Source organism: Spermophilus citellus (genome assembly GCF_964194105.1).
Source record: "Spermophilus citellus genome assembly, chromosome: 3".
Classification (NCBI taxonomy): Eukaryota; Metazoa; Chordata; class Mammalia; order Rodentia; family Sciuridae; genus Spermophilus; species Spermophilus citellus.
The window spans coordinates 147,053,678-147,079,376 of record NC_138184.1 but is presented as its reverse complement, the minus strand read 5'-3'; the positions used below and the strand labels follow the sequence as shown (position 1 = coordinate 147,079,376).

General features: G+C 40.2%; 1 protein-coding gene across 3 annotated transcripts in view; it reads right to left on the bottom strand.

Moving 5' to 3' along the window:
- Positions 1 to 25,699, bottom strand: part of OSBPL3 (oxysterol binding protein like 3) — a 187,029-nt gene that overhangs the window by 5,101 nt on the left and 156,229 nt on the right. For all 3 annotated transcript variants that reach the window (XM_081285669.1, XM_081285671.1, XM_081285670.1), the window contains 6 exons: positions 15,851 to 15,914; positions 12,563 to 12,641; positions 11,338 to 11,482; positions 6,626 to 6,770; positions 3,897 to 4,023; positions 2,182 to 2,304 (listed from right to left, as the gene is read on the bottom strand). In XM_081285669.1, coding sequence (XP_081141795.1) covers positions 2,182 to 2,304; positions 3,897 to 4,023; positions 6,626 to 6,770; positions 11,338 to 11,482; positions 12,563 to 12,641; positions 15,851 to 15,914 — 683 coding nt within the window. The remainder of the gene's footprint in view (positions 1 to 2,181; positions 2,305 to 3,896; positions 4,024 to 6,625; positions 6,771 to 11,337; positions 11,483 to 12,562; positions 12,642 to 15,850; positions 15,915 to 25,699) is intronic.

Below are 25,699 nucleotides of genomic sequence, written 5' to 3'. Positions count from 1 at the left end.
TCACTATTCTTTGACAGATGCCGACAGTAACACCCAAGCCCTCATTTTCCTCTCCAAAAGCCCTTTGCCAGGTTTCTAGTTTGAACAGTTTCAAGGAGGACTGCGATAGCTGAACAACTCTCCTACTGAAAAAATCTTCCCCATCCAGTACTACACTGTAATAATAATCCTTTTATAAACAGTTTTTACAAGTGATTATATAAACAGCCAAAAGGAAAATGAGAGTCGGCTGTCCAACTGTGGTGGTTTCCAATCCTTTTCCATCCCAGACGTCCTTTTTAGAGAACGGTAAAGACAGGGCTGGCCTTACATCCACACTTTGCCTTTGAATGTTCAGTCGTTTCCCACAGAGCTCCACAGACTTGGTGAGGCCATTCTTAATGCTTTTATATCAGGTGCACTTGATGAATCTCCTTAACTAGTCTCCGAGACCGTCTGGCTACTCACAATTTTAAATGATCCTAAAATACACTGTAATGACTGTCTCTGTAAATATAGATTTTCCTTTTTTTTAAAAAAAGATGAGACTAGGGCTGGGGATGTGGCTCAAGGGGTAGCGTGCTTGCCTGGCATGCGTGGGGCGTGGGTTCGATCCTCAGCACCACATAAAATAAAATAGAGATGTTGTGTCCACCAAAAACTAAAAAATAAATATTAAAAAATTCTCTTTCTCTCTTAAAAAAAAAGATGAGACTAGATGATTTAAGAAGGAGAAAATAAAAGAACCAATATAGCTAAGGGTACGTGTATATCTCATTAACTTGTCAGTAAATCAATTGATTAAACTGTTAACTTATCCATTTTTCTATATGCTGCTTTTTTTTTTTTCAATAAGGAATTTAAGGCGTCTCTCGAAAATGCTTAAATGAAGTTGTGAATATTTCAGGATAAAACTCTAGTGGTGTGATCTTAAATTGCTAATATCCTGAGTAGGAGGAAAGAACATTAGCTTAAGGAAAAAGTGCATTATATTGTGGAGATGGAAACATTATTTGTTGCTGTTTTGATGTTTTGGGATATATATTTTAATGCTGCTGAGAGATTAGTAGCTAAATCCTTCTAAAAGTTATTTTATTTGTCCATTAAAGGCAAGCAAACAAATAAAATACCCCCAAACAACAATGCAACACTAGTTTGGGTCCTGAGAGCAGGATGCAGTGGGAGGAGATCAGGAGCTGGGTATGCGTATGCCTATTAACTTTGAATAAAACAAAACAAGAACAAAAACAAACAACAAAAACCCCACCTTAAACCATATAGAGCTCCAGCCACGCTGTCAGGAGAGCCAGGTCCCCAAATGGGATGTTCCACTGGGTCCTGTGTCAAATCACCTACAATTCCCTGGGCCTTTGTTTCTTCTCAGTTAAAATTTAAAAGGGGATGGGGACAGTGAAGACCTACAATCTTTCATACCTCTTTTAAAAAATTAAGGCTAGGCTGGTTGTGGTGGCCCACGCCTGTAATTCCAGTGATTTGGGAGGCTGAGCCAGAAGGATTGCAAGTTCAAGTCCAGCCTCATCAACTTAGTGAGGTCCTAAGCAACTTAGGAAGACCCTGTCTCAAAATAAAAAAATAAAAAGGGCTGGGGATGTGGCTCAGTGCTCAAACGCCCCTGGGTTCCATCTCCAGTACCAAAATAAATAAATAAAATATCTGTTTTAAATAAGACTTTCTTAGCAAGTTATTTTAAAAATATTCCAAATCCAAGCCCAAGTGTATTGGAATTTCTTCCATTCAAGAGTGAAATCACTTGGAATTCCACTTTGGTAGCCAGTGGGGCAATCATGCATTATCTCTATCATTGTATAAAATACATCTATGTGGGTGACCAACCTTAGCTATGAATTCCGTAAGCTGGCCTGGTATTGGAACCAGCTCTGACTATTGCCCTCGCTTCTTCCACAGCATCTACTGAAACACTCCACCCACCGGGTGAGGCCCTGCAAGGATGCTGGGAAGGAGCTAAGGTTGCACAAAGGAAGGTGCCAGTCCCACCCAAGGACAGTGATGAGAAATGTCACAGAAGTCAGGCCCTGGCACAGAGGAGGGTTTTGCCATTCTGGAGAAGAAAATCCTCCAGAAGCTGTTGTCTGGGGAGGGGAAACTCTTGCTCTCTTTCTCCAGCCCAGCAGCACGAAATGTAGCCAGACCTCCCAACCCACGTCGGATCCAGGCACAAACCTGAAAAACCGAGGCTGGTGTTCCATGTTATTTTCTTCTAAGACCTTCCGCCTTTCTCTCTGTAGCTGTTCAATCCTCTGCTTTTGTATTTCAGCTTCTTCTATGTTCCCTTCTTCTAGAAATCTGTGGCATCGAGGGAAAAAAGTGAAGGATTGTATTTCCAAGAAAACATAACAATCATTACTACTAAACTTCCACGTGTTCAAGATTAGATACTCAGAATCCTCTCCTATCTAGTCTTAATCCTCTAAGACTCCTCTCCACGCTCTTATCTTGAGGTAGAGAGAGTTATTTTGTGAATTGGTGATCTTTACATGGATCAAAATCTTGTACCTATAAAATGGAATTTGGGGCTCAGTCTCTATGGTCTCCAATTCCACTATGTCTCCCCAATCTTCCCACAGGCAATCCTCTATTATTAGTGTCTTGGGGATCTTTCCAGAGATTCTTTATGCATACTTATGCAAACATAAATGTATGTTCTTAACCCTCCTTCCCTCTTAAAAACACAAATGGTAGCATACTGCAGTATGATCTATAACCTTGAATTTTTCTTTTGCTTTCCTTTTTACTTAACGATACATCTTGGTGATCGTTTTATGGTAGTACTTAGACCTCTTCATTTTTAATAGCAGTGCAATATTCAATTGCATGGCTCTAAGTTAATTTATTCAAACAATTCCCTGTTGGTAGACATTTTAGTTCCTCATTTTAAAATTTACAATTAATGCTGCAATGAATGAATGACTTTGTGCATCTGTCATTTTACACCCGGGAAAACATATCTAGAGGAAAAATTTTTAGAAGTGGAACTGCTGGGCTAAAGGGTGAGTCTGTAATTTATATGTTATCAACCTGACCTTTATAGGGATTACAGCAATTCACATTCCCATCTGCATGCTACGAGCAACCTTTTCTCTACTCAGAGTACTTCAGATTTTAGAATTTTTACCAATCTGATAAGAAATGATATGTCCAGGTGGTTTTAAAATTTAAGCATTTTCATATCATGACCGAGGCTGATCTTCTTTTCATATGTTTAAGAAAAATCTGCATCGTGTATTTTGTAAACTGTCCATTTTCCTATGCCTGTTACTTTGTACAGTGTTGCTACTCTTCACAGTAAGAGATGTAAACACATATTTCTATCAGTCACCTATCTTTCAGCCTTGATTATATTTTTTTATTTATTTGGTCACGAAAAATTTCTTTTCCTTTTTTTTTAATAAAGTCAAATGAGGTAATCTTTCTTTTGGCTTCTGGATTTTGAGGCTTATTTAGAATGGCTGAAGGGCAAGATTATTATTCCATTTCACAGAGTAGGAATCTGAGGCTGAGAAGGATTAAGAGATTTATCATATATCACATGGCTTGTTAATAGCGAACCTAGTATCATAACTTAGTTCTCAAAATGGGTCTCCTGACCCCTCAAATACACAAGAAGTTCTTAATTATTACATGCAGTGAAACTTTCTAAAGCAAGATTTTCTTTTTATATTTTATATTTTATAAATAAAGGCTGTGCCACACATAGATCGAAGCTGGTCTCCATCTCTTCATGACACAATTGTTTAGCCTCCCATCCCTGACTCTACGACATTATCTACCTTGCTCAGTCTCCTTTGGTGGCCTGAAAGTTGTTTAACATGACTTTTTGTAGAATTTTTTAAAAATTTTACATCTCCAGAGAAAAAGATCTGAAAAAATATCCTTACCTTTGATCTGGTCTAAACCGAGTGTCAGTCGGGGGCAATAAAGACTTTGACAATGAGTCCATTTCATTTAACTCCAATGCAAACTGTGTGAAGCCATAATATTGCTCATATCCTTTTGGCATGGGATCTAAAAAATAAATAAATCATTCATTCACTCCTAGCTTGCAGTTCATTTAGATTACAATTTAATTCCTTTACCATTTCCATCTCAGCCCAGCTACAATTGTTCTCTCTTAGCTCTCAACCATTCCATTTTGATTACAATATTCTGACTAACAAACAGGTGCTGCATAATTCTCTATACATTTTCTTCTCTGTTCTCTATAAATTTTCTTCTCTGTTAATATTCTATCTACAGGGGTAATAACTCTGTTTGGTCCTACAGTGAATTGAAACAATGCTGTGAAGTTGCCATATAGTTTGTTTTAAAATAATTTGCTATGAAAATATACATGGTTAAAAGGACTCTGGTCTATTTTCCCTGACCAGTTAGAGTTTCCCTCTCAAGAATTCATTGTTTTTTCTTTTTCTTTCTTTCTTTCTTTTTTTTTTTTTGGTACCAGGGATTGAACCCAGGGGCACTCAGCCACTGAGCCATATCCCCAGCCCTATTTTGTATTTTATTTAGAGACAGGGTCTCACTGAGTTGCTTGGCACCTCGACATTCTAAGGCTGGCTTTGAACTCATGATCCTCCTGTCTCAGCCTCCTGAGCCCCTGGGATTACAGGCGTGCACCACCGTGCCTGGGGAGAATCCATTTTTTCTTTGAGTGATATCAGACTCTCCTGAAATTGCCCAGTACCTGGAACAGTGTTGAACCATAGTACATAATCAGTAAACCATAGTACATAGTCTTCTTTTCTTCCATTACTGCCTTTCTTTTCACCAACTCTTGTCCCCTAAAATCTTACATGTTTAACTTTAAAAACCATTAAGAATATTACCAACTTGAATTCCAGCTAAAAACCAAGCTAAACACACCCAAGTTTCTATATCAGGTAAGCCAAATGTAGACTAATAAAACCCTTATCATATTAACTCTCGGTATTCATATGTATAAATAAAAATGCTTTCCATGAACTTTTCTGAAGATTTACTTTTTGAAGCTTCAGAAAGTCCTCTTTGTAACTAGTCCAATTCTATGTGTATCCTAAGCATGAAAATAATAGCAAAGCTTCCTATTGTGTCTTCCACCCCAGCCCCCAGGCACCAGAGAGCGAAGATAGTGGTTCTTCTTCTTCTTCTTTTTTTTTAGTATTTTTTTTTAGCTGTAGATGGACATAATATCTTTCTTTATTTTTATGTGGTGCAGAGGATCAAACCTAGTTCCTCACCCATACAAAGCAAGTGTTCTATCACTGAGCCATAAACCCAGCCTGTGGTTCTTCTTTAAGATGGCCCAGGGATGCTCATAGCCAATGAGGAGACATGAAGTTAGGAATCACAATGACAGCGTCAATAGTGTTACTTTGTCAAGACTCTACTTTAACATCCAGAGAGGTTGATAGTTCTCATCTTAGGTACTTCATGCAAAAGAGAGACTATCTCACTTGCAAAATCTCATGCATGCCTCTAAAGCTAACCACAGGGACAAGTCATTCCAGCCGCACTGTGACCTCTGCCATGGTGAAAGGAGTGGCCGCCACCTATTTAAAGAGGCATTCACTGTGGCTGCCTACTCTATGTTCATTTCTCTCACTTGCCAGAGGAACACTGATTCTGTTCAGGTGGCATTGTACCCTCCCCAAGGGATGAACCCACGTCCATCTGAATCTCTCCTGCCCACCTTCCTGCCAACCGTCGTTTCAAGAACAAGTCTGGGCCCATTTCCTGCTGACTTGATCTAAAGACATATTTTCTGGGGGATCCTAGGAAATACTGCATTCCTGAGGAAAGGAAAGCACTGGAGAACCAAGCTCTTTGTCCTCCCCTTCCTCCCTGCTTGAAGCACAGTCACACGGTGATGAGATACTGAGTTGTGACAACCTTTTAAAATCCACAAGAAGAAACACCAAGGCACACCGAGAGAGGCAGGATGGGCTTCCATTGATCTATGTCTTTGGGCCCAGGTAAGACTGACCATGTAACAGCCAGGGCCACCACCCTCTCTCATTGGTAAGCAATGGCACACAGCCTCATGGTTTAAGCCACTCACGAGTGGTTTTCTTTTTGGTTTTTATCAGCTCAAAGCATCCTAAGAGCTTTTACAACATGCCCCTACTTGGAAACAATCTATTTTTCAGATATGAAGGTGATTAAACATTGTGGGACATGTTGAGGGAGGCAGCGACCTTCTGGAATCACAGGGGAGGTCAGCACAGCTCATGGGTTAGGTCAAACCAGGATCCTCACTCTTGTAGAGTCCCCAAGTCACTTTTTCCAGTAACACTTTCCTCTTGGTCCTTACTCTAGGATGACTTCTTGCACTTCACTGACCTTCCTTGGTAGTGCCCAGCACAGTCACATGTGTGGGCCACACGACTGCCCATTGACTGGCAGTGGCCTATTCTGGGGCTGAGAACCCAGGACCTGGCAGCATCTGCGGTGCTGTGGTAAGGACCTGGGGGAACGGTTAGGTGAATGAAAGAAGAGCAAATACCTCTAACCCAATTCAAAGCAGGTAGATACTGGAGACACTGAATGGAACTGATTCCTGTGGGATAGTGGTTCCTCTTGCCCCGTCCACCTGCCTTCTGTGTGACTCGGGTCAATGGGCCCTGAAACTCACTTGCTCGCCAGAGGCACATGGATGAGGAGGAGCCCCCGCAGTAGATGCTCTCATGCCATTTCCCAAAGAGCCTGTGCACCGCTTTTCCACTCCTGTCAAATACCGTGCCTTCAATCTCGTGGGCATTAGTACTCCAGTATTTTGCCTAGAATGCAAATGAGAGTTGTCTGTGTAGTACTTTGGTGTCAGCTTATTACACATATTAAGAAAAAGCAAAGCAAGAGAATGAATGCTAAGAGGGAGTCTAGACCAAATATTGCATATGGCTTGCCAGGTCTGGGGTTGTTTGTTTTGTCTGACATTAAAATGCACAGCACAGTATTTCAAAATACGTATACAATGTGGAATGGCTAAATCAAGGTAATTAACATATTTTGCCTCCCGTATTTATTTCAGTGAGAACATGTGAAACTACTCTCAAGTACATGGTACACCATCATTAACTATTCTCACCACTTGTACAATAGATCTCTTGAACTTATTCCTCCAGTTTAACTGAAATTTTGTGTCCTCTGACATTTCCCTGATCCTTCATCCACAACCCCTGGTAACCACCACTACTCTGATTCTTTGAGTTCAACTTTTTAAAAGTGTGCATATAAGTAAGATCATGTGGTATTTGCTTTTCTGTGCCTAGTTTCCTTCACTTCCATGTCTGCCGGGTGCATCCATGCTGTTGCGTATGATAGGATTTTCTTTGTAATGACTGAATAATATTCCATTGCTTGTACATAGTACATTTTCTTTATCCATTCATCTGTGGATGGACTCAGACTGATTCTGTATCTTGGTTCTTATGAGTAATGCAGCAATGAACATGGGGGTGCAGATTTCTTTTGGATATAAAGATTTCATTTCTTTTGGATATTTCCCCAGTATTGGGACTGCTGGATCATATGGGAGTTCCATTTTTAATTTTCTGAGGAACCTTAATCCTGTGTTCCCTGTTGACTGTACTGGCTTACATTCCAACCAAGGGTGTGCAAGTGTTCCCCTTCCTCCACATCCTTGCCAACACTTTCATCTTTTTGATAATAGCCATTCTAAGAGGAATGAGGTGATATCTCATAGTGAGATATAATTTGCATTTTATTGATGATTAGTAATATTGAACATTTTTCATGTATCTGTTGGCAATTTGTGTAGCTTATCTGGAGAAAGGTCCTTTTTTTTTTTTTTTTTTTTTGGTTTGTTTGTCTGTTTGTTTGTTTTTCCTGTGCTGAGGATTTAACCCATGACTTTGTACATTCTAGACAAGTATATCCCTAGCCTCTTTACCCATTTTTAAATTAGATTATTTGTTTTCTTACTATTCAGTTCCTTATATATTTTGCATATCAACACCTTATCAGGTATACAGATTGCTAATATTTTCCCCTATTCCAAGGGTTGACTCTTCACTCTACTGATGTTTCTTTTGATGTGCAGAAGTTTTTTTGGTTTGTTAAAACCCATCTGTTTATTTATTATTTTTTCTCTTGTTGCTTGTGCTTTTGGGTCCTAGTTTAGAAAGAAAAAAAAATCATTGCTCAGATCCTTGTCATAGAGCTTTCCCCTAAGCTTTATCTGAGCAGTTTACAGTTTGGAATCTTATATTTATGTATTTAATCCATTTTGAGTTTTGTATATGAGGTGAGTGAAAGGTCTGATTTCACTATTTTTGCATGTGGATATCCAGTTTTCCCAACACTGTTTATTTAAGAAAGAGTTCTTTCTCATTGTGTATTCTTGGTATCTGTCAAAAATTCAGTTAATTATAAATGTGTGGATTTACTTTGGGGTTCTCTATTCTGTTTCCATTGGTCTACATGTCTGCATTTATGCCTGGGTTCAGGCTTTTTTTTTCTTTAAAAAATAATAACTTAAAAAAATAAAAAATAATAACTTTAGAGGCTCAGGTTGTGGCTCAGTGGCAGAGCGCTTGCCTCGCACATGTGAAGCACTGGGTTCCATCCTCAGCACCACATAAAAATGAATAAACAAAATAAAGATATTGCATCCATCTATAACTAAAAAATATTTTTTAAAAATAATAACTTTAGTTATTTAGTAAAAATCAGTGGTTAAATTTCTATTTGGTTTGTAATTGGATTACTAACATTTGTGCAAGATACATTTCCCCCTACCTTCCCTACATGCAATGTAGGAATGAAAGGCTCAATTCTATTCTTGGTTCACAAGCCCCCTCCTATGGAGCAGCTGTTCCATGGCTGTCTTTGTGACTCACTCCTAGGGCACTATGTATCTGAATACTACAATTTAGAAGAAATAAATTTGTAACTCATATTTTTTTCCTTAAAGGAAGTAGTTATTTGCAAACCAATCAAGGATAATGTTGCTTACATTTGCAGTTTATTATTTTTCCCCCAAATTAGCACTGCTCGTTCAGATCACAGGAACGTGCACAACCCACGTTTTCTCTGTGTATTGGTTGCCGTCAGTGACTGATGCAGCCTGGCGCTCCATTCATTCCAGCTCAGCCCCAGCCCAGTTCAGCTCTATCTTGTGGGTTTTGTACAGTACCACACTCCAGCCAGAAGAGGGAGCTCCAACTCCCTAGAGTTGATTTTTTTCAATTCTTCCCAACTACCTGGCTGCCCTTTAAAATCTCCATGAAAGAACAGAAGGCATTTCTCCATAAATCAAAAATCCCAGCACTATTTTCAGCTGAAAACAGAATCCACATTTGGAAACCAATAAAGTTGAGTGGCATTTTCAGGCCATATTCTGGTGGTTCAATTTCTCCATTCCCAGGCTGAGGTAAAAATGGGAAGGAAGGGCAGGGTGTAACAGCATCTCAGAGGCAAATCCAAACTTTAAAACTGAGTTCTCCAGTCACACAAAAATGGAGGTGGTGTGGGGTGTGTGTGCGTGTGACTGTCCTTAAGTTCTTAAGTTAATTATGAAGCAGAGGTCAGATTTTCTCCTAGAGATATTTGCCAACAAATCCAATGCTGCCAATTCAAGGGGAGGCCACATAGGGGCCCAGCCATACTCCATAGGTAACCAGCATCTGCTGTCAGGTTCTCTTTCAGCACTGGAGGCAGGTCCAGTGTTCATTTCTCATAACTACCAAAGTGGATGAGAACAAGGTGGATGGTAGATGTTGGAGTTGAGCATATTTCCTTGGGGAAAATATTCAGAATTGGGCGATCCAGATCTTGCATTGGACAAGAGGTAATATACTCCTGCTCCAGGTTGCCTTTTGATTCTTTTTTGCAGAGAGCTTAGGTGAAGCTTTCAAGATAGGGTCCTTTTTATTTCTCCCCAAATATAAGGTCATTACCAGCTTTATGTCTTTCTATAACCCAATTTGACTTACAGAATATCATAAAGACTCCAATCAATCATATCATAAGTGTCCCCTACGGGTTACAGGTAGAGCAGAGAGGTATTGTGTGAAATTCCACAACTGGAACCTCATCACTCAGCTCATGATTTTGATCTTAGTTAAATGCAAATATTCATTGAGGAGGATAATGCTTTAAAGCCATTTTAAGTGCAAAAGATTTTCAAGGGCAAGAAGGATTCAAGGAGGGAGAGAATATGGAGGGAAACCTCAAATCAAAGCAGTTGAAAGATAAAAAGACTATTCTATATGTCTTTAAAAAAATCTGACCAATCTTTCCACTTATTCTCTGAGTATGATGGACCTCTGCTGTGTGCCAGGCACCCACCAGTTCCAGGCAGCAGAGATGATAAGATGGACCCAGTTTTTTTCTCTTGTAGAGGATGGTGAGAAGGGTATGAAGAGTAGGAAAACAAAACAAGAGCAATTTCAGATGGTAACAAAAACTGTGAAGAAAATGGGTTGAGAAAGAGAGTGACCAGCAGGTTGGGTGGTGATATCAGGGTCTGGGTGGAGCAGCCCAGGAAGAGGGAATTGAGGAAAGAGAGAAGGCAGAGTGGCCCAAGGATGGAGAGGAAGGACGAGATGGTAGTAGGAGCTGAGGTTGGAAAGGGGTGAGGGTGGTGTGTATATATGAGTGTGTGTGTCATGCATGCATGTGTGCAAGTGAATGTGCACAGGGCTGAGGATAGGGAGTGCAGACTGTGCAGCACCCCGTGGGCCATGGTAAGGATGCAGATGGAAATTGCTGGAGGATTTTGCTCAAAGGACTGATATGGCATGACTTTTCTAATGGTAAAACATACAAACATAAAACTTCCCATGTAGCCATTTCCAAGTGTATGGATCAGTGGTATGACACACTTGCAATGTGGTGCAGCTGTCACCACTATTTCCAGAACGTTTCATCCCCATTAAATAACTCCCTATTCCTCCCTGCACCAGCCCCTGGCAGCCACCAGTCTGCTTTTTGTCTCTCCAATTTGACTCCCTGAGGGACCTCAAGTGACTGGAACCTGCAGTATGTGTCCTTTTGTGTCTGGCTTATTTCATGTAGGATAAAGTCTTCAAGGTGCACCCATGTTGGGGCGTGATGACGTATTTTAAAAGGCATTCTCTGACTTTGTGCTGAGGACAGATCACAGGAGAGTAAGGGTGGAAGGAAAGAAGATAGGACGGGCCTTGGCCCTTGTCCAGGTAACAAACAAAGGTGGGGCTGTGGTTGGGCAGCCTCTGGCTCTGATTATGTGTTGGCACAGAGGTGAAGGTGACAAATGCCTCAGATGCCCTTTGTCCTGAGGCACCAGCTCTGCCACAGCCCTTCCAGGGTCAATGTTCAGAGAGCCCCCCACCCCTGAATTACCTTTATGAAATTCACTTTGCAGTGGCAGGAATCGTCATTCAGGTTCTTGATGACGATCTCTCCGTAGTGCTCAATCCACCTCTGTCCACTTAAGATGTTGTGGATGCAAGAGGTCACTTTGTTCCACTCAAAATGATCTCCAAAACTAGAAAGGAGGGAAGAGAAGTAGTAATGGTTCCCAGAGGAGCCAGCAGCAGATACAAACACTGGCTGCATTACAGACTAAGTCTGGCAGAGAGTCACTCATCCCTTCACTCGGGGACCTCACACTGACTGTGCCAAGGCAGGCACTCTGAGTGTCTGCTCTTCAAGGAGGACCTTCTGCCATACAGCACTCTGGAAGCCACCAGGGACTTTGCTAGAAGCTGTGGTTTCCTGGAGTCTCCTGCTCCCTCCTCTGATGAAGGAGGCAGCTCAGAGCCAGGAGCAGCTTGTGTAAAGTTGTTGATCCAAGACAGGGAAGAAGGCAGGAGGAAGGTACAGGAGTCTTACACAATTTGCTACTCATCTATTATTTATATCTTATACAATGAGAGAACACTCTGATTTTACTTATGGAATTAAACAATAACTATGAAGAGACAGTAATAAGAGAAAAACACCTGGGTGGCACTTGCTATGTGCCAAGTACTATTTTAAGCGCTTTACATATATTATCTATTGAATCTTCACAACTGCCCTTTGAAGAAGGTGGTTTGTTGTCTCCATGTTGCAAGTGAGGGAGCTGCTGATGTTAAAGGAAGGCAGCAGCCTGTTGGAGGACCACCATGAGCAAGTGGCAGAGAGGGCATGGGAATTGATGCAGCCTGGTTCCATAACCCCGAGTCATACTCATTTTGCTTTATAAATAAGTATCAATAATCTCTGCAAGATTGAGACTATGTCTTTTTATTTTTTTTAAGACCATGTCTTTCTAAAAAGGAATTTTTGACAGTGAGGCAAGACAACAAGGTTAAAGAAAACTACCATTCTTAACCTTGTTAGAGGGTAGAAGTGAATTTTTAAAAACCATCTATTCAGAGAAACCTGTTCTGCAAGAGGCGTTTCTTCTTGAGGGAAAGAAAAAAATGAGACTGCCCAAATGAGAAATATCTGAACTCACTGTCAAACAGATTAAAAGAAAAATCATACTCTCATTGCTATAGGGTTGGCAGGCATCCTATCCCTAAAGTGGGTTCTCAGCCCTAAATTCTGTAAAGTTCCTAATCACAAAAGAACAACTTACGCTGGCAGAGTCACATGGGTTGTGCCAATAGGAACAATTTCCATGGATTTACCCCAGAATTTGTTTTTCCATCTCACATCTGAAATGAAATACCAAATAATACATACTTAGTAAGACAGTAAGGTAGATCAAAGAGTTCTCAGGCTAGATAAATGAACAACAACAATACAGTACAATCATCAGTTATTATATAGGAAAATATCTCATGTCAGTAAGTACCAACTGGGTACCTAGAAAATCATAAGACAATCAGGGAAACTAAAACTATAAGACAAAATCCTTCCTTTGGAAGTGTTAATAGCATGAAAGGTAGACAGAGTGGAAACAACTTATGAGCACACAGAGAGGCCCAGGTACTCACTGAGTGTGTTATAACTGAATGGAACTAGAGAGGAAGGAATGACCAAAATGTCTGGAGACAGCATCAGAAGAGGTTCATCAGAAGGGGCCATTTAAATGAAGCTTGGTAGAATGTTTAGGAGTTCACCAGGCAGAGAAAAAGCAGCTTAAGGCAGAAAAAATAGCTTATTCAAGCAGACAGAGGTGTAAAAGAGTAGAATGTGGTTTTGTCCTATAGGTCCGAGGTTGTCTAGAGAGAAGAGTAGAGATTTAGATGGAGGGAGGAAAACAAAACAAAACAAAACAAAAACCCAGTGAACTCTATAAGCCTGGCTGAGAAGTCTGGTTTGTGTGCACTGAAGGAAAATAAACCCGAAACCCATGTGATTGGATACAGACCTTGCAAAGACAAATAGAAGCAATGTGGAGAATGGAAAAAGGGTAGAAGAGATTAAAAACAAGTCAACAAGAGGCTACTGTAATCGCCCAGTGCATAAACAGGAATGAAGTGAATCCTCAATAGCCGTGGGCATGCAGTAGTCCCATAAATATTAAAGGAAGAGAAATAGACAGGCTTAGTGGAAAATTACATAGAAATCAAGAAAGAAAGGGAGAATTTATGAATGATATCAGATTCTTCTAACTTGCATGAATGGTGGTACCAATCCAGGACACACGATTAGAGGAAGCAGGGAAGCCAGTGTGAGCCTGGGCTGGGGTCCAGCTGAGAGGTAAGGCTGAGACCAGGAGTGGCTAGCTGCATAGTATATGAATCTATTTATATGCAATGCCCCAAATAAGCAAATTTATATAAACAGAAAGTAAATGAGCAGTTGCCTAAGGATGGGGGATGTTGAGGGAAATTGGAAGGGGAAGTATTTGCTAAAGACTTTTCTTTTGGGAGTGATGAAAATGTTCTAAGCTTAACTGTGCTAATGACCACACAAATCTGAGTAGAATAAAACCCACTGAGGGGCTGGGGATGTGGCTCAAGCGGTAGCGCGCTCGCCTGGCATGCGTGCGGCCCGGGTTCAATCCTCAGCACCACATACAAAGATGTTGTGTCCGCCGAAAAACTAAAAAATAAATATTAAAATTCTCTCTCTCTTTAAAAAAAAAAAGAAACAAGAAAAAAAATAAAACTCACTGAATTGTGCACTTTATATAGTATGTCTGTGAATTTTATATATATATATATATATATATATATATATATATATATAAAATATATATAAATTTGTGACCTAAACGATAAAAAGATAACTAACTGGTTGTTGAATAAAAACTAATAATGTATTGTATGGTTTATAACATACATAAGTAAAATGTTTGTCAACAATAGCACACATACACACACACACACACACACACAAAACCACAAAGGTTGGAAGAGGGGAAATGGAAATATACTTTTAAGTTTTTCATTCTATATGTGAAATAACATTACTTGATGATAGATTGTAATTTGTAATATTTAATACGAATCCTAAACTAACCAAAGAGGTATAGTTAATAAGCCAAAAAAGGGAATAATACAGAGTTACAGGAAGTATTCAATTAATACAAAATAAGAGAGAAAAAAAGGAAGGGAAACAAAGAAGAGATTTGACAAACAGAAAACAAATAAAAAGAGGACAGTTTAACACAACTCTATCTATAATTGCAGTAAGTGTAAAGATCTACACAACACAATTAAAAGGCAGAGAAATGTCAGATTGGATAAAAAAAGATTTAAGAATCATTGAATTTTGAAAATATATGGAATTATCCAGAAAATGGTTGGAGGAAGAACTGCCCAGGAAAAGGATGATTAGGAACAGAGTCCAGGAGGAAACTGTGGCCCACCTGGAGCACACAGGGACTACCTTGAGAAGACCCCGTCCACTAAATGGACAAGCAAAAATGAACAACAACAACAAAAAAAACATAACTTCAAAATAGCAAAGAAGAGTTATTCATGAGATTTAGCAATTAGGACATTAGAAACCTTAGGAGAATTGTTTCCAGAGAGTTTTGATGAAAGGTAGAGAGATTTCAAATCAAGCTTCAATTTTAAACTTTAACAGCAAAGACTGAGAAAGGAAGCCATGGTACTTTAAACTGATCATATCAATTATCTCCAGAGAGAGGGACTGGGTGGCTGAGGAAGGGGATGGCAATGGAGTCACAGCCTACTGTTTTGTACTTTTTGAGTTTTACAAAGATCTGTAGGCACTGTGGGAAATCAGGGGACATCATTGTTAGCAGAGAAAAATGCTTTAAAAACTGACATGTGCTCACTGTTTGAAAACCCAGAATGCTCATATTTTATTTCTAAGGTAGATTCCAATTTATTTTTTAATAAATGAAGATGTTAGTAAAATGAATTCACCCATGTCAGAAATATTTACAGCCTTGTTTATTCTTGACAACAATTTGCTACCCTTTCCCATCCAAAATATAAATTGAACAAAATTTTAGGAATGACAATCTTAAAATGAAAAAGAAGTCATCAATATAAAATGTGATTTCAGAAGTAAGATTTCAATGTTTTGAAAGCAAAACTTCCCTTGCTATCTATTCTCTGATAAATACCGGGAAATATTTAGTATCTCTTGAAATAAGAGAGGCATGACAAGTAGCCATGGACTAAAATAGAGAAAAAGTTACAGGAATAAATAGTGTCAAACTGACAAAGATGAAGGATTTTTTTAAAGGGAAAAGCTAAATGATCTTTTTGAAAATATCAAACTAATATCAATTAAAATAAATCACTCAATATCAATAAACAATTGACAAATATCAACTACTCTTTAGAGGTAAGAGGTGAGAATGTCAAGTGGAGCAGGTCCTCCAAAGAGACCTAAGTCTTGGGATTATTTGGTCTTAGTAAGCATTTATAGTAATTCCTGAATCAAATAAATCTATAATCATTACATAAAATGGAAGTCAAATATATTAGCACATTACCTTGCCAGAAAACAAAATTTCCAGATTCAGCGTGACATGCAGAGATAGGTGGATGGTGGCTGACCTAATAGAGACAGAAGGCAAAAACCAAAAAAATGAACAAAATGTTGCATATCATGAAATATCTTCTTTTCTCCTTGATCTGTGATATGACACAAAGTACAGGGACTTCACTGAAGGAAAACTTCTGTAGTTTCCTTCAACAAGTCTGTCCTCAAGAGGGCACTCCTGATACAGTCAGCTGTGAATTGCTCAGCTTGATCAGGGTGTAGAAAGTTGTTAATGGAAATCTCTGGAAACCTCTAGAAGCTTCCCTGGGAATGTGCCCCATTGGCAAATGATGAGGATAGAGAGGTATTTTAAAAAGGTTTAAAAATAAAAACAGTCATTTGAGGACTGCCCATTCATAAACCAAATGATCTGACATTGGCTACCAGGTATTTTAGGTTTTCTAAAAGTGCTGGCAAATATTTTAACTAAGATGTCCAAGAAAAAGCGTTTAACATGAAACTTCCAAGCAATACAAAAACACTCTCCCTTGGGCTCAGCAGATTTAACTCTTGAAAAGTGCTTTAGAAGGGCTGGGGATGTGGCTCAAGCGGTAGTGTGCTCGCCTGGCATGCGTGTGGCCCGGGTTCCATCCTCAGCACCACATAACAACAAAGATGTTGTGTCCGCCGAGAACTAAACAATAAATATTAAAAATTCTCTCTCTCTCTCTCTCTCTCCTCTCTCTCTCTCTCTCTCCTCTCTCACTCTCTCTTTAAAAAAAAAAAAAGTGCTTTAGAAGTGATTTAGCCTCATTAAATGTAGCCTCTTTTCAAATCATCTACAAGAAGACTGATCCAAGATAACTTTCTCTTTTTTAAAAATTTTTATTTATTTTTAGGTGTAGATGGACACAACATAATGCCTTTATTTATGTGGTGCTGAGGATCAAACCCGGGTCCTGCCCGTGCTAGGCAAGCGCTCTACCGCTGAGCCACAGTCCCAGCCCCCCAAGATAACTTTCAAAAAGAATAATTTCTGTAATAAAGAGCTAAACAATTATAGAAAGGTTCATTAGCTGTTAAGAGTTATGTATTTCTTTTTTGTCAAAATAAAAGTATCTTGAATAAAAAAAGTAATTATGTCCCAGAAAAGACAATCCCTACAACAGAGACTACCTTTTGATGTAGGGTCACTAATTAAGAAGATAAAGAGAAAATGGCTCTCCTTCCATTTTCCTGTTATCTTAGTAATACTCAAGGAACATGTTCTGTCACCATCATTCAGCGCCTGGTGAAACATGCTGGTAGTAGTGTTTCCAGAAATTCTCTGAGTTAGCTGGTTCTTAGCAGTAATACCTTAAGTTTAGAATATTTATCCCAAAGCCTTCATATTGTAAACACAGAGACTGAAACCGGAAAGATTAAGTAACATTTCCTTAAACACTGGTAGTTAGGGGAGAAATAGAGGGAAACCAGTGTTTCTGGTTTATCTCAAATTGTTTTTACTCCCCCCTGCCACCAAAAAAAAGTTTTAAGTAGGTGTACACTGTTTTCAAACACATAAAACACTCAGAATACTAAGTCCAGCCTGGAATGGACAGGTATGTTTGGGGAGAGGAAAAGGACCTCAGATATCAAAGGCATAGCCACTTGCCTTGATCTGGACCCCAATTGTGCAGAGGAACAGAGTTTGAAACCTGCTCTGCGCTCCCCACTCTTGCAGGTGGAGAACACAGGGATGGAGTGACCCTGAGTTGTGTACATCGCAGACATGTGTGGCCAGTAGGATTGCAGCAGAACCCACTTGGGCCAGAGAGGAGTACAGATAAAGACTGACAGAGTGTAGTCTTTCACGTGACTCAGGGAACCTAACCTCCAGCTGCTCTATGACGTAGGGGGTGCAAGTGTGCGGTCACTTGGTTTCTCTTAGCTCCCACATGCGTAAGAATGACAGTCCCTCACTGTCCTTTGGGATTTTCCAGGGAAATTTTCACTTTAAACTTAGAAACCTAAGTCCTATAAAAGCAAATCTGTGTTTGCCTTTTATTTTTATTCATGTTTTTTAAATCCAACCACTTGGAAGTGCTTTCATATTACAAAATGCTGCATCTCCTTCCTCCTTTCTCCCACCCAGAGAGCGCTCGATGAAAACAGCAGAGTTAACTTTAAACCATGGGATCATATAAAAATAAATCCAGGTCAGACGGTCCTTACCTGTCCCTCCACTTCCCAGCCCCACTGTGGAGTGGGAGGAAACTTAGGGAATGTTCCTCTCTCCCAAAAATGTAGACATATTTCAAAGTGGATTATTATAAAGTAGATTATATTCATCCCACAGAAACAATATAATAATGGGGGGAGGTGAGCATTATAGCCTTACTCAAGAACTTGGCATCTGTTATAGATTTAGCCAAATATAAACATCAAAGCAAAATAGAGTATATAAAAACTAGTCACGTATTCTGCAATAATAGTAAATCCCATAAAACAGGATAAATAGATTGTCCATATAAATTATAAAAGATGACCTATCAGAGTCAGAAAATCAAGGGATAAGCAAAATAAAGGAAGGAGGAGGGCAGAATCAGGTATCATAAGGCCATAGGGAAGGTCATAGAGCAGAAGGAGGAGATAGGGAGAGAGGCGGGCTGGTGGGGGGGGAAGCACAGAATGAATTTTTAAAAATCATGCTATATGCATATAAAATATTCCACAAGGAATTTCACCTTTATGCATAAGTAGAAAGAACCAATCAAAAATAAATAAATAGACGAGTGAAAGAAAGACCAGAAGAGTAGAAGAAGGAGAATGAGGGAAGAGAAGAGGGGACAGAAAAGGCAGGAAACGTGAATTATAATTGAATTCCATGCTGTAGGATTGTGTTGGACTGAACCGATTACTAGGTATAACTATAATCCTCCAATTTAAAAGAAGGGGCTATTATGCTACTATATATACATCTGATAAAATACAACTTTGATTTAAAAAAAAAAAACTATCATGCCAGATTAATAAACCAATGTTTAGCAGAATGGCCCTAGATGGGCCCAAAAGATGCTTTCCAAATGACTAAATATCAACATTCATGTATCAGTGATTTTGCTGATTCCCCTTTAGGTTAAATGGGTCTTTGAGAATGGTTTATGTGCACCATTTTGCTTTTAAGAAGTTAACAAAGCTTTCTGGGGCAATTTACAAGGATGCCTTCTTTTTTTAAATACATTTCCTCCAAGAGCACTGATTTGTGAAATGTTTCTGAATCATGCACCACAGGCTGCACTAGGGTCAAGAAGTCAGGAGACCTTCTGTTGTCCCACCAATCCTGGTTCTAATTCTGCAATGTCATCTGCTGTCTGTGTACCTTTGGGAATATTTCTTAATCCCTTTCAGCCTCAGTTACCTTGTTTGTAAAACAGGACTACGCCACTGATGGCCTATACAAAGAGACCACACATTTAAAATGTGTACAGAATTGTATACTGTCCAGGATCAGGCAGAGGCTAGATTTTAATTTTTCTTGAGTGTATGAGAGTATTTCTACCTGGTTCTCATGGTGACCTTTTATCTTCATTCACTTTATTTTATAAATAGAAAGTCAGACAAGACTTGCTCAATGCTACACCATTAATGAGTGACATAGGCAGCATGCAGTCCCAAATCCAGGGCTCTTTTCTCTATGTCCCAGTAGCCTTTCAATGTCTCCCCTCAAAGTGGAGCTCCTGTCCCTCTCAAAGACACTGCACATCATTATAGTCCCTTTCCGTGAACATTTAAAGAAAGCATCTTTTGAATCTGACCTTTCCCACCTCTCTGAATCTCATTTATCTCTCTGTAAATGAGGTCTTAGGATCTCTCTTGGCTTCAAAATGCTGTGATTCTAATATCTGCTCTCATCATCCTCTCTGACTCCCAGCACCACAGGGGGCAGGGGATGCCAGCCAATTTGGAAATATGATTCTAAGGCTCTGAATAGTTTGAATGCCCATGGGAAGGGATAATTTAGAGTTAATCCCTTAATCTTTGGTGATGGCAGTCTTTCTACTGAATAATGAACATAACCTAACCTGTCTTTGTTTATATGGGATTTGGTTTGGTCTCTATTCTTATTATTATATCTTAATTCAGGACCCCCCCAAAAAGGCAATAGATGCTTTTGAGTTTTGAACTGATTCAGCCCCAGAGGAGATACTCAGCCTATAAGACGAATAGAGGCAGACCTTCTAGCTTCCTGCTCCATTGCTTCTCTCCAAAGAAAAGCAATTCCTAATTTATAAGGATTCCTAAGGACTCAATTAGTATATTGTTTTACTGTGCAAGTATTTATATGACTTCTTTCTTTCTCTCTCTCTTTCCTTCCTTCCTTCTTTCTTTCTTTCTCTCTCTCTCTCTCTCTCTCTCTCTCTCTCTCTCTCTCTCTTCCCCTCTCCCACCCTCCCTCCCTCTCTCTCTCTTTCTTTCCAGAGATTGAACCCAGGGGCACTTAACCACTGAGCCACATCCCCAGCCCCTTTTTATATTTTATTTAGAGACAGGGTTTCACTGAGTTGCTTAATGCCTCACTTTTGCTGAAGCTGGCTTTGAACTTGTGATCCTCCTATCTCAGCCTGCTGAGTGGCTGGGATTACAAGCGTGTGCTGCTTCACCTGGCAAGACATGTATCTTTCTTCTATGAGCTTCACTGTAATTCTTCTAATTCTTAAGAACACTTATAATTTATTATTTATTTACATATATGAGGCTTTTCTTTACCCTGCTATAAACATTTTGATTTATGCTTTGAAGGTATTTTATATAAAATTTAGGTGGTCAAAGGAGAAGCAGATGAGGACAAGATATATTTATTTTGTACGTTTTTCTTTTTTGGATTTAGAAAAACATCAAACATATCACTTTTCTCCTGTAACTGCCCAGAGACAGAGCTACATAGCTCTCCTTGTTCCTGCACCCTACAACAGTGTAGGACAGCTTACGGAAAAGAGAACATACACCAGGTGAAAACAATCACCCAGGCAGGGGACCAAGGGGCCATTCTTCCCATGTCATTCATCATTTACTGTCTGACTTGAGGTGTCAGGCACTGTCCTAGTTTCTGGGAATAAAATGATAAACAAAAACAAAACCCCTCACCTTCATAATAGAGTTTATATTTTAGGGCAGAAAAGGACAGACAAGACATGTAAGCACCTCATCTGTCAGTAGTGACAGGTGTTAGGGAGGACAAAGCAGGGGGTGAGGGATAGAGGTGTGGGTGGGGAGCAAGATAGCACTGTCTAACAAACGGAAACCTCTGAGGCTGAAGGAAGCAAACCAAGAGGATATCTGAGAGAAGTACATCCTAGGCAGAGGACATTGCAGATGCCAAAGGCTGGAAAACAGTGTGAATGAATGGGAAGCAGCAAAAAGGCCAGCATGGCTACTGGTGAGGGAGGGGAGAATGCAAAGAAGTAAGGCGACCGATCTGCTGGCCTTGGCATGCGTGGTGGGCATGGCCAGGATTCTGGATTTGATTCCAAGTTATTTGAGAAGTGGGTGGAGGGTGTAGAACAGATTTTGCTTCTGTTTAGAACACTCACTTTGGCTGCTGCGTGAGGAACTGGGTGTGGAAATGGGACCAGCTTGTGGGTCCAGTGCAAAAACCTCAGTCACTGATGACCCAGGCATGGGCCTGGTGGGCAGCACCGTGGTGCCCTGCAGTGGGAATGGCTGGCTTCGTAAGGGAGGCCCCTGGGTTTGCTGCTGGATGAATGTGGATTATAAGTCACAGGGCTATTAAAGATGATGCCAAGGAGACTGGCTGATGTGGGTGAGAATGCACCTGCCAACTCTATTCTCTTCCCCTGTGTTCCAAGTTAATTACTCATAAACACACAGCTTCTTGCAAAACAATCCAAAACACAAAGTGATTATTTGACTTAGAAGTGTAGCAAACCACAAAGCAATGGCTTTGTTGCTTTCTATTTGGTTGTTACTAGTTTTATTTGAACAGCTTGAATTTCCCCTCTGATGGTATTTCTAAAGTCAATGCAACTAACTTTGATCAGTAGTAAATAACTGTCACCAGAGGTAAAAGAACTATCCACCCAGGTCACACGTTTGTGCCAGGAGAAAAGAGATAAAGAGAAGCACTTGTAAATTTGGCCAAGAAAGTATGCTCAGAGTTCTACAAATGAGCAACAGAAAAGGAAGAAGAATTGAGCCAAGAGAGCAAAGCGGAAAAGACCTCACCTGGGTCTCACATTTCAATGACGTTTTTCCCCTTGCATTTTAGTAACTTAATAACCACATTCAGCATTTCTGCACAAACTCTCAACAGTAGTTAGCTGGGTGTGGAAACGGTTACAACTACTTGAATAAAGATCTGTATGACTGAAGTCTCATATACACAGAGGAAAAGCTACTTTTAGGTCACAGCTTAAGCAGCTCCAGGGGCACCATTGATTACAAGATCACAGCTTAATTGTGTGTCCCTTCAACACCAAACCCTTCTCAAAGGTAGGAGAAAAGCAGTGTGGCTAATTGCAAGGTCAAAGCCATCATGCTACCCGCGGCGGTTGCCCTGAGGATCCTGCTCCTAGCAGAACGTCGCGGGGATCGGAGAGACCGGCTCCTGGCTCCCGAAGCGGCTCTGGCTCAGGGTTGGGGATCCTACAGGGACTGCTTCTTGGTCCGGGTGCTGCGGGGGCCTGGGGGGCAGAGTGGAGCTGCCTCCTGTGCCCAGAGCAGGCTAAGGGTCCCGCCGGTGTGGTATCGCGACACCCCAACTGCAGCTGGGGCCGAGGAGAGTAGCCGCCCTCGCCTGGAACAGGACCAGCGACCCGACGGCAGGGTAGCCAAGTCAACCCACTTGGAGTAGAGGCCGTGAAGAGCTGCCGTCTGACCCTGCAAGGTAGGCAGTCCTGCGTCCCACTGGCAGGACAGGCTCGGCAGCCTGCCAGTGTGGTGGACGAGTAGCATCGAGGCAGTCACGTCACACTGGTTGGAGTGGGGGTTGAACAGAGCCGCTGCCAGCGTCCGGAAGGAGCCCAGAGACCCGTTGGAAAGGCAGTTAGGTACCCCCACTGGGAGTGGGGGTTGAGCAGAACTGCCGCCCAGGCCCGCAGGGTGGGCAGATCTGAGACCCACCGGCGGAACAGGCTTGGAGGCCGACCAGCGTGGTAGACACGTCACATCAATTGGAGTAGGGGTGGAGAAGAGCTGCTGCCCACATCCGGATCAGGACCAACGATCCGAGGACGTGGTAGGAACGTCACCGCAATTGGAGTGGGGGCAGAGTAGAGCAGCCACCCGTGCCCGCAGGGCAGGCAGACCTACGACCAACCAGCGTAGTGGATAGATCACCCTGATTAGAGGAGGATCACAGCCACTACCCGCCCTACAAGAGAGATATCCCAAATATACAAGAGCAACATAAATAAACAGGGGGAAAAATTTCAAAAACACAACAGTTTCACCAAGCAGAAAGAAACGCAAGCAACATGAAAAGACAAGGAAAGAAAGGACCACAAGCAATGCAGGTCAACTCAACTCTAGAAGAGGTAATAGCTGCAACAGATGGAATGTCAGATAAAGAGTTCAGGATATACATGCTTCAGATGATATGGACTCTCAAGGAAGACATGAGACAGCAAAATCAGACAATGAAAGATCACATTGACAAGGAACTACATAAACAAATCCAGGAAGTAAAAGATCAATTTCACAGGGAGTTAGAAGTAATAAAAAACAAACAAATAGAAATCCTAGAAATGCAGGAAGCAATAAACCAACTTAAAACCTCAATTGACAATATTACCAGCAGAATAGATCACTTAGAAGATAGAACACCAGACAATGAAGACAAAGTATTTCAACTTGAAAAGAACATAGACAGTTCAGCAAGACTGCTAAGAAACCATGAGCAGAACATTCAAGAAATATGGGATAACATTAAAAGACCAAACTTAAGAGTCATTGGGATACAGGAGGGCACAGAGCTCCAAACCAGAGGAATGAACAATCTATTCAATGAAATAATACGAGAAAACTTCCCAGACTTGAAGAATGAAACAGAATCCCATATCCTAGAAGCCTACAGGACGCCAAAAGTGCAAAATCATAAGAGATCCACACCTAGACACATTATAATGAAGATGCCCAACATACAGAATAAGGAGAGAATTTTAAAAGCTACAAGAGAAAGAAAGCAGATTACATTTAGGGGCAAACCAATCAGGATAACAGCTGATCTCTCAACACAGACTCTGAAAGCTAGAAGATCCTGGAATAACATTTTTCAAACACTGAAAGAAAATGGGCTCCAACCAAGAATCGTGTATCCGGCGAAATTAAGCTTTAGGATGGAAGATGAAATTAAAACCTTTCACGATAAACAAAAGTTAAAAGAATTCGCAGCTAGAAAACCATCTCTTCAAAAAATCCTTGGCAAAATATTACAGGAAGAGGAAACTGAAAATAACATTGAAAACCATCAGTGGGAGGTAGGACAGTAAAGGGGGGAAAGTAATCAAAGAGGAAAACTAATCAGGTTTAGTAACATAAATAAACAAATATGACTGGAGGAACAAACCAAATCTCAATAATAACCCTAAATGTTAATGGCTTAAACTCACCAATTAAGAGACACAGGCTAGTCGAATGGATCACAAAACAAGATCCAACAATATGTTGCCTACAGGAGACGCATTTGATAGGAAAAGATATACATAGACTGAAGGTGAAAGGCTGGGAAAAATCATTCCACTCATATGGACTGCGGAAACAAGCAGGAGTGTCCATACTCATATCAAACAAAATAGATTTCAAGCCAAAGTTAATCAAAAAGGTTAAAGAGGGACACTGCATACTGCTCAAGGGAACCATACACTAACAAGACATAACAATCATAAATATATATGCCCCAAACAATGGTGCAGCTACATTCATCAAGCAAACTCTTCTCAAGTACAAGAGTCTAATAGACCACCATACAATAATCATGGGAGACTTCAACACACCTCTCTCACCACTTGTCAGATCTTCCAAACAAAAGTTAAATAAGGAAACTATAGAACTCAACAACACAATTAACAGCCTAGACTTAATTGACATATATAGAATATACCACCCAACATCAAGTAGTTACACTTTTTTCTCAGCAGCACATGGATCCTTCACAAAAATAGATCATATATTATGTCACAGGACAACTCTTAGACAATATAAAGGAGTAGAAATAATACCATGCATCTTATCTGATCATAATGGAATGAAACTGAAAATCAACGATAAAAGAAGGAAGAAAAAATCATGCATCACGTGGAGAATGAACAATAGGTTACTGAATGATCAATGGGTCATAGAAGACATCAAGGAGGAAATTAAAAAATTCTTAGAGATAAATGAAAACACTGACACAACATATCGGAATCTATGGGACACATTGAAAGCAGTTTTAAGAGGAAAATTCATTGCTTGGAGCGCATTCCTTAAAAAAAGAAAAAACCAACAAATAAACGATCTCATATATCGTCTCAAAATCCTAGAAAAAGAAGAGCAAAATAACAGGAAAAGAAGTAGAAGGCAAGAAATAATTAAGATCAGAGCTGAAATTAATGAAATCGAAACAAAAGAAACAATTGAAAAAATTGACAAAACCAAAAGTTGGTTCTTTGAAAAAATAAATAAAATTGACAGACCCTTAGCCATGCTAACGAAGAGAAGAAGAGAGAGAACCCAAATTACTAGCATACGGGATGAAAAAGGCAATATCACAACAGACACTTCAGAAATACAGAAGATAATCAGAAATTACTTTGAATCCTTATACTCCAATAAAATAGAAGATAGTGAAGGCATCGATAAATTTCTTAAGTCATATGAT